A 16,519-nucleotide genomic window follows, 5' to 3' on the forward strand; every position below is an offset into this window, starting at 1 on the left:
TTCCCTCGAGGCTGTGAATCATCGACGCTGCTGAGGTAACGTGAGCCGGGGGTCTGTAGAACCCGCTGGTTGACAGGGGCTCCAGCCGAGCGGACTGCTGCCTCTGGATGGTCTGCCAGTGTTGCTTCAGGGCCCTTGAGCTTCTCAATTTGTTGTTAAGACCGAGAGGGGACCATCACGCTGGCTGACAGCAGTTTCTCCACTTGGAGGGCGTGGCAGGGCTGTCTGAGATGGGCCAGCACTGTCCAGAGGGCTCCGAGTCCTCCACAGAGACCCCGCATCGGGCCAAGCTGGGGAGTGACCCGGCGGTCACCAGTTCCTTCCTGAACTTTGTGGGTTTCCCGATGGGTGAGCAAACCGCCAGCATCACCGGGGCTTCCTGCAGGAGGGCTGCCCAGCTCGGCAGATGAGTGGCCAGGAAGGTGGGTCACAGGGGCTGGAGCGTGGGGACCCCCTTTTCTAACTAGGCATGGACCTCGCACTCAGCGTCCATGAGGGGAAGGCCCCTCAGGGCTCGGCCTGTGTGCCGGGCAGGAACGGACTCCACAGGCTTCAGGTTGTGGCCCAGGCTGTCCTGGGGCTCCTGGGGTCAAAGGTTAAATGTCCCCCAGGACCTTGGGCTGTGGCCTTGATGGGGAGCTGGGTCTGTGCAGAGGGGGTGGGCACAGCGAGCTCACAGGCACGGGTGGGCCTCACCCCACACGTCTGGGGCCCGGAGAGAAGCAGGGGGTCCGGACTCAGACCCAGGCAGACAGAAACAGGCATGCAGACGTGAAGACCGAGGAGACGGCCTGGGACGGACGCCCTCCAGAGCCCCGAGCGGGCAGCGTCACCCTGGGCCCGGCCTGCAGCCCGTGAGGACACAGCTCCGCGGCCCGGGCACGCCCGCCCCCGGGGCTGGCCTGTGTCTGGGCCTGGCTTCCTTAGGACGCACCCACCTGTGTGTCCTGCTCCTACGTCTCAGCTCTTCCGGGTCCCACACCTTCAGTGACCGACAGCGGGAGTTTCCTACCAGCTGAAAAAAGTGAGTTTCCTCTGAGGAAAGCAGGGGGCAGGTGCGAGGTGGGCCCTCAGGAGCCTGCAGGAAGGGGACGGGAGCTCTGCCTAGGGGTCCCAGCGGCCCCGGGACCGCGGGAGGCTGCGGGCCCGGCCCTGGGCGGGCGCAGTGCAGACACCAGGGCCCCCTCCTCGTGCTCGGAGGCAGGGTGGCGGGGAGCACGGTGTGTGCGTTTGCTGCAGCAATCGTGTGGCACACACACAAGAACAACTGCGGAAACAGGAGCACAGGCCCCGACCAAGGAAACCGCGCCGTCCGCGCCGTCTGCGCCGCCCACGCCATCCGTGCCGCCCCACCCGGAGACCGTCACTCGGCGCGCCCCGGTCACCCGCTTCTCCGAGCGAGGCACCCCGCCCCGGCTGAGTGGAGACTCCGGTCAGACGGCGAGGGGCGCGGCCTCCAAGGGCCTGGGTGGGGGGCAGCTCAGCCATGCTTACACGAAGTGGGAAACCCTGGTCTGCTGAGCACAGGGCGGTCAGCAGGAAGCAAGCGGCCTCCTCTGGGCTGACTGAGGGTCGCCGGACGGTGACCCCGGGGTCACCTTTAGCTGACAGCCTCAGCATCAACAGGGACCCAGGCGGAGGTGTGACCCGAGCCTTTGGGACGGGGTCTGAGAACAAGATGAAACCCCTCCACTCCCAGGCCTTGCCAACAAGGATGCCTGGGGAAGGAAGGGGAGCAAGTCTGGCAGGAACTCAGTTACCTTAACCAGAGAAGGCAATGGCAACCCACTGCAGTGTTCTTGCCTGGAGAATCCCAGGGACGCGGGAGCCTGGTGGGCCGTCTGTGGGGTCGCACAGAGTCGGACACGACTGAAGCGACTTAGCAGCAGCAGAAGTCACCTTAACAGAGACGCACCTGCGACGGCAGGTGGGGAGAGGGGCCCAGAGGACACTCAGGACCGAGGCTGATGTGGCAGGAAGGGGGCCGGGGCGGGGGAGGCCCGCGGGGTCTGCGGACGGAGTCACAGGGACACGGGGTGGAGCAGCACGTCTGGCTCCGCTGCACCTGTGACCCGGCAGGGGAGTGGCCGCCCGCAGCCCCGCCCCGCACGGAAGCCTGGCCTCTGTGTGTGGCGCAGGAGAGGACAGCATGGGAGGGTGGATCTTACAGGAAAGAAGAGCCCTCGGGAGGGGCGGGGGCCAGGGCCCAGGGAAGCCGGGGGAGCGCGGGGCTGGGGTTTAGGTCGAGACTTGAAGGAGCTCGGGCATGGGGGGGACATGGCCCAGAAGCCCCCGAGGCCCCCAGCGCTTGATGCTGCTGCCGCAGATAATCTGTCCTCCTGGGTGTGCGAGTCGCTCAGTCGTATCCGTCTCTTTGTGATCCCATGGACGGCAGCACGCCAGGCCTCCCTGTCCATCACCAACTCCCAGAGTTTACTCAAACTCATGTCCATGGAGTCAGTGATGCCATCCAACCATCCCATCCTCTGTTGTCCCCTTCTCTTCCCGCCTTCAATCTTTCCCAGCATCAGGGTCTTTTCCAATGAGTCAGTTCTTCGCATCAGGTGGCCAAAGTATTGGAGTTTCAGCTTCAGCATCAGTCCTCCCAATGAACACCCAGGACTGATCTCCTTTAGGATGGACTGGTTGGATCTCCTTGCAGTCCAAGGGACTCTCAAGAGTCTTCTCCAACACCACAGTTCAAATGCATCAATTCTTCAGCACTCAGCTTTCTTTATGGCCCAACTCTCACATCCATACATGACCACTGGAAAAACCATAGCCTTAACTAGACGGACCTTTGTTGGCAAAGTAATGTCTCTGCTTTTTAATGTGTTGTCTAGGTTGGTCATAACTTTCCTTCCAAGGAGTAAGTGTCTTTTAATTTCATGGCTGCCGTTACCATCTGCAGGTAACCACTACTGCCAGTTATAATGATGGGGTCATAGTTACATAGGAGAAGGTCTTTACTTTTAAGAGACACAGGCTAAGCCATTTAGACACATAAAACCCACTTTGAAATAGTTCAGCCAACAATGAAGTAAAGCAGATGGATCACACAAAAAAGGCAAAATAGTGAGTGGCAGCCATGTGGAGTCTGGCCCGTGTGGATGCAGGCAATCGTCAATTTATCACTTCAACCTGAGGGTCTGAAAACTTGTGCAATAAAAAGTGTGGGAGAAATGGTGCCCAGCCGGCTTTCTTTGCCAAGCACCCCTGGGACTGGGCGGCCAGGAGGCCCCGGGGTCAGGAGGACGGGGGACGACCCTCGTCACCCCCTGACGCCCTGGCTCGCCTCTGGCTCCAGGTTCTCGGGTGGACGTTGCACACGTGGCCTTTCCTCTGTGCAGGCGTGTCCGGGCTGCAGGGGCCGCAGCAGGCGGGCCGGGGTCAGGCAGGGAGCAGCCGCGGGCATGCCCCTCTGGGTCCGTGCCTTGGGAGGCAGCGCCCTGCGTTCATCTCCTTGAATACGATCTCATCAGTGACTCGAAAGCCTCTGAAACACGTTTATAAACTGTGCGGACGGCAAAGGCTGCCAAGGAGGCCCTGTGGTGAGCAGGTGTCAAACTCCCCTAGACTTTGAACAAGGATGCGTCTGTCGCAGGTGAATGCACAGTCCAGTGCCAAGTTAGGATGGATGGGGGCTGGGTCCTGTGAGGAGCCCATCACGTAATGAACGGACACTGGGAACATCTGGACGGGGCAAACACAGCCCGGCGAGGCCCTCTGAAGCCTGTGAGCGGCTGCTCGGGGCACAGGAGCCAGCACGGGTCCAGGAGAGGGGCCCAGCCCTGGCCCCCACCCCCGAGTCCCCCCAAAGCTGAGGCCCTGTGCACCCTCGGCTGTGAGGTGAGACGCACGGACCCCAGGTCACAGGAGGTCGGACATCTTACGTGTCCAGTGGTCCAGCTTCCAGGAAGGGAGGGAACTGGAGGCAGAAGCTGGACCCCAGTGGCTGAACTGTGTAGACAGCCGGCGCAGCCCCCAGCCCACCAGGCAGCCCCTCCGCTCTGGGGGGCTCTGGGGTGTTGTGCCCACAGCCTCGGGCTCTGATCCCAGAGGCTCTGGACCTGCAGGGCTCAGCCCCATGAGGAGGCCTGGGAGTATCTGGAACACGGCCTTTGCCTCTTCTCTGCTTCCCTTAGAAACTCTTCAGCCCCAGGCAGCCCAGCCTCTGCGAAGGAAGAAGCCCGCATGCATGCGGCTGTAGGATTTCCTTTTTGGCACCAACATGTCCACGGCCTCCGCCGTCTGGAGGCAGTCACTCAACTCGTTCTGAGGCTGTGCAAGGTGGGTGAGGAAAAGATAGCGGATCAGGAACTTCTCTGGACATGTCGCTTTCTGGGGCAGCTGCCTCACACGAGATGAGAAGAAATCCGGCTCGCTGTCAGATTCAGGAGAATTTCCCACGCCTGATCGCTACAGGCAAAGCCAGTCACTCAGATGTGACCACAACAGGATGTTCACTGCGGAGATTCTGCTCAGAGTGGGGAAAAGCGTCAACCAAAGGTTTGCTTGGAAAGAAATTTCCTGTGTGTTTTGAGGGAAGTGGGGCTTTGTCAAGGACGGCGGCTGTGGGTGTGTTTTAGACGTTCAGTCCATGGAAGTGTGAAGTCTTTGCTCACTTTCCTGACACGAGAGTCTCAGGTGAGTCCACAGAAACGCGCTGGGTGTTCTGTCATCACAGGGGATACAGACAGACTCGAATCCCAGCCCCTTCATCTGTCAGGTGGAGGAGGCCCGGGAGGGGCGGGGGCAGGCCCGGGAGCTTGGGGGTGGCACGCGACATGCTCAGCCAGCCACTGTCCTTTTCGTCACACGCGGCAGAAGCTGGGGCCGTGGGTGATGCGGCTCCCGGGAAGAGCCGGGCGGGAGTCGCTCAGAGCTTCCCCAACCCTGTCTGCCAGGTAAGGCCGTGGACGCGGCTGTGAGGTGTCAGCAGCAACACCCTAAGGGCCACACCTCGAGACCCGGCTTCAAGGATCCTTCTCTCCGTCCTCTGTGTCTGCGTCCTCAACTTGACCTTCTCTCCAGTTTCATCGCTAAGTACCCTGTACCTCCGTGTCTCTCTCTTGCTATTGTAAGTCAGAATCACAGACTTTGTTTAAGATGGCACACCACCATAGCATCATATTCCTGTCCTTAGCTTGTAAAGAACAGGAATATGAGGGAATATTCTTTTAAAAATGCAAAAAAAAAAAATTAGAAAGCATTTTAAATTCTTTAAACTTCTGAGCTATATAACTAGACCCGGCACAGCACCAGCCAACATCTTGTAAATCTGCCTTCTTCTTTGAAAGACAATTTGTTTGCAGCTAGAACCTCCGGACTGTCAGGGATGGGAAAATCGCTGGTCCGGCCACTTTGAACCTCCCACCAACCTGCTGATGGGGACACAGGGGGTGTCCCTGCCTCAGCTGAACCGGCCCCAGTGTGGGCGGGGCGTGGGGCGTGGGGAGATGTTTCAGGCAGGTGGCGGACCAGCAGAGATGTGGACGGGTGGAGGGGCGGAGCCGGCACGCTGCCCGGGGGGTCCAGGTGGGTGTCCTGGCCGTGCCCATCAGGGAGCATGGCGGATGTCCAGCAGCACTCCTGTCTCTGGGGCATAGGGCCGACGTGGGCGCTGGGGGAGCCTGTCTGACACATGACGCTGTAGTGAGCGCCCCGACACCCATGTGGCGTCAACATTGACTTCAGGGACCAGGGTGCGTGGAGGCCCACCCTGTCTACATGCTCTGCTCCATCACGGACATCGCTGCATGTGCAGAGGGAACAGTCGGACAACATGAAGCAGGTCTCGGGAAGCGGCCGTTCTTCCTGGTGGAATCTGGTGAGACCACCTGGAGTTAGGGCCACGCCACCTAGGGTCCTGCACTAGGACCTGATCACAGGGTCTCTTTCTGCAAGCTGAGAAGGCGGGAGCGTGGAGGACCAAGCCAGAGATGTACGTGCAGGACCAGACCCACGCACCCGGGGACGCTCCGTCCGCCCGCCTGTCTCTGCAGGCTGGGCTCTGTGACGGCCACACGGTCAGAAATGGCAGCTTCTGTCTCGTGCCCCGTGCCAGAGTCTGGCCGAGAAAGCACTTCCGTGTGGAGCCCTGGCTCCAGGCCACGAGCGGGCGATAGGCCCAAGGCTCTGGTCCGAGGGCTCCCAGGGCCCTGGTCCCCTCGGGGCTGGACCCCCGCCCCCGCTGGAGGCGGAAGACAGGCTGTCCTACGTCCCTGAGGCCCTGGGCTGTGGACCCACTGGCTGCAGGGCGTGTGGCCTGGAACGTGTCGCATTCTGGTTGGCGCTGCAGGACGGCACTTGAGGAAGAGCCTTTGAACTTGAGTGTTTATCGTGCCCGACAACCAAGCAAACCAGAGGTTCCCACATAGGCTGACCATCTGCCCCATACGGCTACTCATCTGGGGTGCAATTGGAATCCCTCACTCAGATCCTCTCTGAGGACACGGGCTGAGCTTGTTGACTGGACGCCCCCGTGTCAGTCAGCAGTCCTTGGTGCTCAGTTCAGTTCAGTTGCTCAGTTGTGTCTGACTCTTTGTGACCCCACGTACTTCAGCATGCCAGGCCTCCCTGTCCATCACCAACTCCCAGAGTAATGTCTCTGCTATTTAATATGCTGTCTGGGTTGGTTGTAACTTCTCTTCCAAGGAGCAAGCATCTTTTAATTTCATGGCTGCAGTCACTATCTGCAGTGGTTTTGGAGCCCCAAAAGATAATGTCTGTCACTGTTTCCACTATTTCCCCATCTGTTTGCCATGAAGTGATAGGACCGGATGCCGTGATCTTAGTTTTCTGAATGTTGAGCTTTAAGCCAACTTTCTCACTCTCCTCTTTCACTTCCATCAAGAGGCTCTCTAGTTCCTCTTCGCTTTCTGCCATTAGGGTGGTGTCATCTGCATGTCTGAGGTTACTGATATATTGATATTTCTTGGCGCACAGCAGGCACTTAAATTTTTATCTGTTTGTGATTGGCTTTCCTTCTAAATATAAAACATAAATTGCAACGGCTCCTATTTTTGGAGCTCTTTAGGGACAAGCCCTTCAGACATCACAGAATTGGTCTGAACACCAACTAAACTGTTAGAAAAAGCTGACACCTAGAAGCGTGTTCAGATTTTACAGCAGCGTGTCATTCCTGGGCTCGGGTCCAAAGCCACACGGGCGTGTGTCTTGGCTCTTCCTGTCCTGTGAGCAGGGAGTGAGTCGCTGCCATTGCCCAGGAGCCAGAGTGTTGGCCACTGCTTCCTCCGGCAGACGGGCAGCAGGGGCTGGGCTCCTGCCTTTGGGTGGCACCGTCTGGCCCCCTGGCTCCCAGCGCAGGATGGAGGCTGTGTCCCCGCGAGGGTGCCGGCCTTCCCTCTGAGACCTGAGTAGCTTTGCTGAGCTCTTGGACACGGCAGCCCACAAAATATGTGTTGTCACGTCTGAAGTCTGCCTGAATCCCTCCCGCCCTCTGCCACAAACTCACTCCATGTGCACAAGTCACTCATCACGTGAAGCTGGCGCTTACATCAGACACTGTGCTCACAAACACACGTCAGACTCCCGCCCCCACAGGGGGTGTGTATTAATCACAGACACCCCCCCCCCCCCAGCCTGGAATCTGCTGGAACATGGGAGGCTGGAGTATCTCCAGACACTGACGGAAGGCAGGAACGGCCGCGTGGGAAGACACACATTCAGCCCGCGCATCCCTTCACGCCCCCAGGGGCCTCTGCCCCTGCAGTCTCCTGTCGGCTCACACGACGTCAGGGAGACGGAGGGCTGGCATCTCCCCGTGTCCCCTCTCTTGGCAGCGACTCCTGGCCAGGCAGCAGGTGCCCAGCGATGCTGGGGACACTCGTCTGCTCCTCCCATAGCCTGCCCGGCCTGCAGGACTGCCTCACTGACCCCACAGCTCTGAGAGTCCAAGGGCGACGGTGTGACCCCCAGGACAGGGGGAGGACGAGGCTCCAGGCGTTCAAACCTGAGTCCAGAGCAATAGCAGCGGCAGAGCCTGAGCCCACCCCCACCGCCGCGCCACCAGGACCGGTGCGGCTTGCAGGGCTCGGAATCTAAAATCGACACAAGTGAACTTATTTACAAAACAGGGAGGGACACAGAGACACAGAAAACAAACTGACGGTTCACAAAGGGGAGGCGGGGAAGGGGTGACAGGAGTTTGGGACCCACACACACGCTTCTGCAGCAAGCTCCTGCGCGCTGCACGGGGAACTATGCTCGGTATTCTGCAATCACCGCAAGTGGAAAGAATCTGAAAGAGAACCTGTGTGTGTCACGGAACCACTGCGCCGTACACCCCGAAGTAACACAACAATGTAAATCATTCTGCGTCAGAAAAGGAAACCAAGAGACATGGCCGTTTGCCGGCAGAGGGGTAGATGCGGGGGAGGGAGGGCTCTGCAGCCGCTGAGCCAGAGGAGACCCCGGAGCCGGGCGGGCGCGGCCCCTCCCCGGCCCCGCCACCCCACCCCGGCGCCGGGCGGTACCTACAGGTGAGCACCGCCGGGCAGCGGTTCTTCGGCAGGTTCTCCTCCCTCTGGGCCACGAGCGAGCTGTTGGGCTCGGCCTGGTAGGCACACAGCGCCTCCCACTCCTTCTCCAGGCGGTTCTTGTTCTTCAGATGGTCCTCCATGTAGGCCTGGAACAGAGAGCGAGCGTCGGCAGGGCCGCCTCGGGGGCGTGGGCCCGGGGCGGCCCCAGGCGGAGCCCCGCTTCACCTGCGCGCACGGGCGCGCACGGGCTGGCACCGCGGCCGGGAGGGGCGCTGAGCACGAAGCAGACGTGGGGGCGTGTGTCCCACGTCCCAGCGCAGGGAGCCCGCGCGAGCCCGCGCTGGGGCTGCTGACCCTGCCCCCACCTCTGTTTGCCCAGGAGTCGTTTTCCTTAGAACTGGCCGGCGTCTCTGAACCCACCAGGGGGATGCAGTCTGCTCTGATGCGCGCAGTGTTAAAAAACAAAACCCCAAACACAAACCAAATATCTGACCCTCTTCTGCCCTGATCTTAATTTTTCCAGGCGCCTGCCTCTGGGCAGTGACACAGGAGAGGTGGACGGGGAAACTGGCCTCAGGAACATTCCCTCCACAGACTCTGGAGCCAGTCTTGTTCACTTGCCTTGCTGATCTGTTTAGCCCAGAGATGACCGCGGTTTTAAGGAAAAGAATTTCAAAGGACCGACCCAGGTGGTGTTATTGGGCCCAAAGGAAGTAGTCTCATCTTCTAACGTCTTGCTTGTGGGTTTCCTCAAATATGTCCACACAGCAAAATGAAACACACACGCGCGTACATTCACATGTGCACACACAGACCCAGGTCTCCAGCGGTCAGGCACTCCAGTCTCCGGCCAAGGTTTACACCTCTTCCACGCCCACCCCGACCCCTCTGTCGGCCCCTTCCTCTGCTCAGTCCAGCGACCACCACTGCCCTTGGCTGCCCTGGCTCTTTGGCACCCACCCCCAGGGGGCAGATGGGCGCGTGAAGAGGAAGGAAGCCCACCAGATGGTCGTGCTGATCTCACATCTCCCAGTAAAACGCGGAGCACAGCTGATCTGAACAAACACCGACTCCGTCCACGTCGGGCCACCGGCGTGTGTATGAGTGTGCACGCGCTGAACCAGGGCGTGGAGGCCGGGTGCCTGAGGGCGCTGCTCCAGGGGAGGGGTCACGCTCCAGGTTGCCCGGCCCAGCCGAGGTGCCCCTGACCTGTGGCCCCGGGAGGGCCATTGAGAAGGCCCCGGGGGATTATCACATGTCCCTTGATCCCGTGCTACAGCCGCTTAGGGGACCAGCAGATGGCCTTGCGTGCCGATGACTGAGAACTGTGCCTATGAGCCCCTTTTCAGGGACAGACCGTGAACCTCAGTAGCTCACCCTCATGAGGAAGAGAACCATCACAGCAGTTCTAAGCCCACCCCCCGACACAGCCCTTGGGTTTCAGGAAAAGAATTTCAAAGGACCAACCCAGGTGGTTTTATTGGGCCCAAAGTAAACAGTCTCATCTTCCAACATCTTGCTTGTGGGTTTTCAAATATGACCACACAGCAAAATGAAGCATCTTTAAAGAAGGAACTTTAGGGAACAGTCCAGGAAATGTAAGCCACAGACTGCTTTCTTTTGGGACAATCGCCATGGAGCATCACATACATATTTTTTGTACCAAAGTTACTCTAATAAGGATGACATTTTTGCATGATACAGCACTTAAATCTGTGGAAATACTGACCAGCTTATCATCTAGCCTAAATATGGTGTGTACAGAGGTCCCAGGAAGGAGGGGTGGTTCTGGGTAAGTGTATACTCTCAGTTCTTCTGGGGTTACTTTTCCCAAGACCGGTTAATGTACAGCCTTACACATGGACATAAAACGGTTCCTGGCAAAATGATTCGGGATCCTCAGTTTTCTTGGGAAAATGCTCTGTTCACAAAATCCATCAAGGAAGAATGAGCTTCTTTCTGAGAACTGTTGTTTTCTAGAAGTAAGCTATATGGAGAACTGTTGGATCTCTCCTGTAACAGTAAGTCTCAGTTGTGTCTGACTCTGTGTGACCCCATGGACTGTACGTAGCCCACCAGGCTCCTCTGTCCATGGGATTCTCCAGGCAACAATAGTGGAATGGGCTGCCATTTCCTTCTCTGGGGGATCTTCCTGACCCCGGGATCCAACCAGACTCTCCTGCATTGCAGGCAGATTCTTCACTGCTTGAGCAATCGGGGAAGCCCCGGTTGCTTTCAATAAAACATGATGGATTCTAAAATGATGAGCCTTGGAAGGTTTAATCCAATTTAAATGTTGTCTGCAAAAGGGGCATCGTACTCTAGAGCCTGCGAGCTGCAACCACTGCGCCGTGGGCCCTCGAGCCTGTGCTCTGCCAGAGAAGCCACCGTGGTGAGGGGCCCCGACTCCTGCAACTGGAGAGAGCCTGAAAATAAATATTTTTGGTGCAGCCAAAAATAAAAATAAGCAAAAGAAAAGCAAACACCGGGGTAAAGTGTCCACCCTCTCGGCGCGCACTGCCGCAGTCCTCTGTGTCTGTCCTGCTCCGGTCATCTCAGTGTGAGCTGTTCTGTGCTTCTCTGTTAGCGTCTTTACAAAGCGTCGTTCGCCGTAATAAACGCATATAATTCCCATCCACATCTGAGGAGCCTTTCCTCCTTACACTTGTGGATTACCTGCTGTTCTAAGAGACATGGGAGTGGGTTTCACATTGTCTGTGGGGAAGCTAGGCTTTGGTCGTAAAAGAAAGTTTTATACAAAACCAAAACCTGCTACCATGACTTAATACCACGAGGCCCCTTCTTTTCAAGGAAGTGAGGACAGGTGGAGGGGTCCTCCCCAGACACAGTTGCCTCCTGGAATAACTAGGTAAGTGAACATGAAATTTAAACACTCTGCGTGCTCCTCCCCCAGACCGTAGGTGTTCTAAAAGCTGACGCTTAAAATACGTTCATTTCATGTACGTGTCTGCGTGTGTGTGCAGGCATGTGTGTGTGTGTGGGGGGGTAGTGGGAATGGCAGGAGGGCTTAGTTTAAAAAAAGGTACCTATTTATTCCATCAACAGCACAAGTAGAAGAGGATAGACAATGAAGGGAAGCAGAGTGAAAACAGAAGCCGCTGATAACTCCCCCACCCGGAGCGAAGCCGCAAGACTGCGGTAAACACCACCGTTCTTGGCACATGCATGAGCTGCTTTCTGTTGTTGCTATTGTTTTTCCGTCCTGACAGCTGTTGCCCAGGCCTTGGATGACATCAATACTACAGGGTTTTCTCACTTAAGCCGAAAAGATGCTAAGACAAGGGTCTTCCAGATGCACCATCCTGCTGCCTCCTCTCTGCTTCCTCCCTCAGGCCCCCTCCGGTTCCTTCACAGGCTGGGGCTGTGGTCACAATACCACCTGCTCCAAACGCCGCCACTGGTACCCCGACAGCGTGTGCTTTGTCCAGACTTCATGTCACCAGCCTGCCAGGCTGGCCCAGTAACACTTCCCCGTTTGAACTCTTCCCCCATCACCATCATTCTCAACACTTCACGCCGATTCTTCTGCCATGGATCCACCCAGACGCCCAGGTCAGTGCAGATGCCACCTCCTCCTTCAGGCCCGTCCCCGCCCTGACCTTCCTTTCCCACAACCCACTCCCCACATCAGATACTCACTATTGTAAAACCTGTGTCTCTGTGACATGAATCCCTTTTTGCTTTGTGGGCGCCAGGCCCTCCATCCTCTCGTGAGGTCACCTGTTCCAGGCTGGAGCTAATGTTGCCTGCACTTAGCACAGAGTCGATATTTGTTGAATGACGGACATAACTTGGAAACCCTGTATGTTGTTTTCCAGTTGCTAAGTCACGTCCAAGTTTTTGTGACCCCGTGGACTGCAGCATGTCAGGCTTCCCTGTGCCTCACCATCTCCCAGAGTTTGCTCACTCATGTCCATTGAGTCAGTGATACTATCTAACTGTCTCATCTTCTGCCTCCCTCTTCTCCTCCCGCCTTCAACCTTTCCCCAAATCAGAGTCTTTTCCAACGAGTCAGCTCTTTGCATCAGGTGGCCAAAGTATTGGAGCTTTAGGTTCAGCATAAGTCCTTCCAATGAATATGCAGGGTTGCCTTCCTTTAGGATTGATTGGTTTGATCTCTCTGCACCGATCCATGGACTGGTGCAAGTGACCCTCAAGAGTCGTCTCCAGCACCACAAATTGAAGTAATTTGTATTACCTCAATTGTCTATTGTTTATTGACAACTGGCATTCCAAAATTTTTGCCATCAAATCTAAAACTTGGAAGAACTGCCCCCAAAAGTACCATAAGGACTTTGGAATGTTCCATCGAGTATTTCCTGCTGCCTTCTTCCTTTCTGAGTTACCCAAGGAATATCCATACAATTCATGTCGAATGTTCCTATGACAATCTCAAGGTCTCACAGGTTTGAAGGCGCGGCCAGAGTTCAAGAAGCTCTTCTGCCAGTCTCCCCCACTGTTTGATCTTAACGCCCTTCAGCGTCCAGGTCTGTGTTGTCTCTGCGGGTCACTTCTGTGGACCCTGTGCCCTGGGTGAGCAGCCGCGTTCGGGATATGCTGTGCGCTGTCCCAGTGTAAGGAGCCTGTCTTCCCCACGGGTTGTGAGCTCCCGGGGCGTAGGGACCTGTCCTACACCAGCACCATCACCCGCACAGGGGAAGCGCTGGGTACACAGGACAGAGCTGAGTCACCAGCACTGCAGGGGGGCTGGCCAAGTGAGGGAGACCCCCGCATCACCTGGAAGACCCCAGTCAAGCGCAGTCAGGGCTCCACTTGAAGAGCTTAGATAGTTGAGTTAAGACAGCTACCGTAGTTCATAAGGGACCTTTGGAAGCAAGTCTTTAATCCTGAAGAGTTGCTCAGTACGCTCCCCTGGACATGGGTTATGGTGGGCTCTGGGCTTACGGGCATTGTGTTTCTGTAAGCCTGGGGTCCATCAGAGGAACTTCACTTGGGCTGATTTTAGGTAAGTCCTGAGTGTGAATGTTTCGAAAATCTTCTTGAATTGCAGTACTTTCCAAGAGCTTAGGTTTGATGTACTTGCATAGAAGATAATCCCCAGACCAAACCATTCATGGAAAAAAGTTTTGAGCTTTCAGAATATGGGTTTTCTACATTTGCAGTCAACCTGGCTGACACTAACCTTGAGCCTTGACCACATGACGTTACCATGAGGATGGCATCAGCTTTCACAGGACCTAGTACATGAGATACTGACTCAGTCTAAGGTGTTCCTCTTTAATCTTTCTCGTATTTCTGACTTTTAACCTTCCAGTTCCTGAGCTCGCATGCCCTTTTCTGGCCCACATGATTAGACTGTTTGGGTAGGAAAATGACCAACAGTTTCTGGGCCACAAGGACCACATGCCACAAGATGACTTTTCAGGAAATGTTCTCCATATGTTGGGCAAACCAACTGGCTTCCACATTTAATAGAATCAATCTACACAGAATCCTGAATCTTTGGGACAAAAGTGTTACTGCATTATAACATGGAGACATATGTCCACAATTTGTTAATATTGCCCCAGTATTTTTTGCATAGTTTCCTGATCAAATTGTCAACACCTTCAGGTCAAGAAAGTGATTCCTAGGAATATCGAGTGTTTGGGATGCTCTGGAGTATAAAAGAGTTTTGTTAATAATCACAGACACATATTAAAAAAATAATCACAGGCACAATTTTGTATCTTTGGGAAGTTAATTTTACATCACTCTCAGAGCCTTTGTGAATGCCTAAGGGAGTTTTTCAATAGGAAGGCAACTTTAATAAAATGGAGAAGGCACTGAGCTTGATTTCAAAAAACTTCTTAATGATGTAAGAATAAACAAAAAGGTTTGGTCCCTACACAGAGACTTTTTGGGCAAACCATCTAATTTTACTTACCCTTAATATACTACACAAAAACGGGAATTCTAGTACATATTTCTAAGGTAGTTCTGGGGCTTGACCGAGTTAATATATGAATTATACTCTGTGACTATAAACTATATACAGATGGAGAAGATGGTGTCTCTCATTAGAGAATCTCTTAATGTCTCTTCCATATTCTGTGATTACAGTGTTCTGGGGACAGTACCAACATCTAATGAAATACAATATGTTAAGTCTCCACAGACAGCAGCTGCCAGCTGTGGCCTGAGCATAGGAGTGGGGATCACAGTAGAGCTGTTACTATGAACCCGCCTTGTCTGTGGCCAACCCTCCCTGACAGCATTAAAGAGATGAGAAGCAGCATCACTGAGTACATTGTTCATGGTTTCAACGCTGCTTCCCATTCACCAGGGACGGTGGTCCTTCTAACAACCCCACCGCCTCCGCACAGCATGGATCAGGGTGGATCCTGGACTCCTCCCCACTGTGTGCTTCTCATCACTGGTTCCAGACGGAGGTGTTGTGGGCCAGTCTCGAGGTGCCACTGGAAATGCCAGATTAGAGGCATGAAGATGAGCTGCCGATTTCTGGGTGGAAAGATCTGGTGATGCCCTGTGGGGCTGTGACCTGGCACCTCAGATCATGTCAGGAACTGAACTGTTTCACCGGCCCTGTTTTACCAGCATCGACATCAAGGATCAGTGTCCAGGGTCACAAGGAAAGAATCCCAGTTACTAAAATCATCTACTTCACCACATGCAACAAGCCAGCACTTTCCTCATGAAACAGAATATCCATTGGAAGGACTGATGCTGAAACTGAAGCTGCAATATTTTGGCCACCTGATGCAAAGAGCCAACTCACTGGAAAAGACCCTGATGCTGGGAAAGGTTGAAGGGAGGAGGAGAAGGGGACGACAGAGGACGAGATGGTTGGATGGCATCACTGACTCAATGGACATGATTTTGAGCAAGCTCTGGGAGAGTGAAGGACAGGGAAGCCTGGTGTGCTTCTGTCCATGGGTCACACAAACAGTTGGTCATGGCTTAGCAACTGAACAACAGTAGAACAAGCCGGCACCTGTGGTCTCAAGGGCTTTGGGCTGTGGCTGCTCCCGGGAGAGCCGAGGGCACCCGGGTCCCTGGACCCCAGGTCGTCCTCTCTGCTGCAGCAGTGGTGCTGCCCACCTGTGAATGCTGGGAGGACGGGTCTGGAGACCTGTGGAGCTGGTCTGAATCCAGCCCACAGAGCTGGGGTCCTGGCAGATCCCGCCTGCCAAAGCGCTCGGCCAGACTCACGTGGAGTGGCCACAAGAGCCTGGGCGAACAGTGCAGTTTCAGTTCTGTTAAAAGTCACAGAAATGATGTTATATTGGCGTTTCTTACCACTAGCAATGGGGCTTCCCAGGTGGTCCAGAGGTAAAGAATCCATTTGCCAATGCAGAGGTTGCAGGAGACATGGCTTTGATCCTGGGGTTGATTCTTTACCATCTGAGCTGCCAGGGAAGCACTGATCCTGGGGTTGAGAAGATCTCCTGGAGAAGGGAATGGCTACCCACTCCAGTATTCTTGCCTGGAGAATCCCACGGACAGGGGAACCTGGCAGGCGACAGTCCATGGGGTCGCAAAGAGTCAGACATGACTGAGCAACTGGGCATGCATGCTTGCACCACTAGCAACAAGAGGGTAACATCCTAAGAGGGGCAAGATGACTTAATAAAGGGAATAATGAAAATAAGCTTTTAACACAAAATTTGGAAGCTTTTAACACAAAAACTAGAACTCATAAGGAGGGCAGACCATTGCTAAAACCTAGCAAACTCTAAGATCCGGTTGGCTTTATGTCACAATGACCAGTACAGATGGAAACCACTCATGTCGGCATAGAACCATGTCTGCACAGATCTCTGGAGACTTCTGTGGCTCTGTGGGTCTTCAGACACAAAACCAGTACAGACTGTCCCAGTGAATGTCCAATTCACAGTGACATTGCCAGAAACAAGCTTCTGTCACAGGAGAGGGTGTCATAAAGGAGGCTGGCTTTTGGAAGATCCAGTTATTACTAGGAAAGCTTTGTCTCTATCCTCTACTCTATATGGGCACTTAAGCTGTTCTGCATG

The 16,519-nt window shown here is 55.2% G+C and overlaps 1 protein-coding gene across 2 annotated transcripts in view; it reads right to left on the bottom strand.

Annotated features, from left to right (window-relative positions):
• Positions 1 to 16,519, bottom strand: part of PTPRN2 (protein tyrosine phosphatase receptor type N2) — a 601,207-nt gene that overhangs the window by 53,617 nt on the left and 531,071 nt on the right. For both annotated transcript variants that reach the window (XM_065938706.1, XM_065938705.1), the window contains one exon: positions 8,503 to 8,650. In XM_065938706.1, coding sequence (XP_065794778.1) covers positions 8,503 to 8,650 — 148 coding nt within the window. The remainder of the gene's footprint in view (positions 1 to 8,502; positions 8,651 to 16,519) is intronic.

The sequence above is a fragment of the Muntiacus reevesi genome, chromosome 6, assembly GCF_963930625.1.
Source record: "Muntiacus reevesi chromosome 6, mMunRee1.1, whole genome shotgun sequence".
Taxonomy (NCBI): Eukaryota; Metazoa; Chordata; class Mammalia; order Artiodactyla; family Cervidae; genus Muntiacus; species Muntiacus reevesi.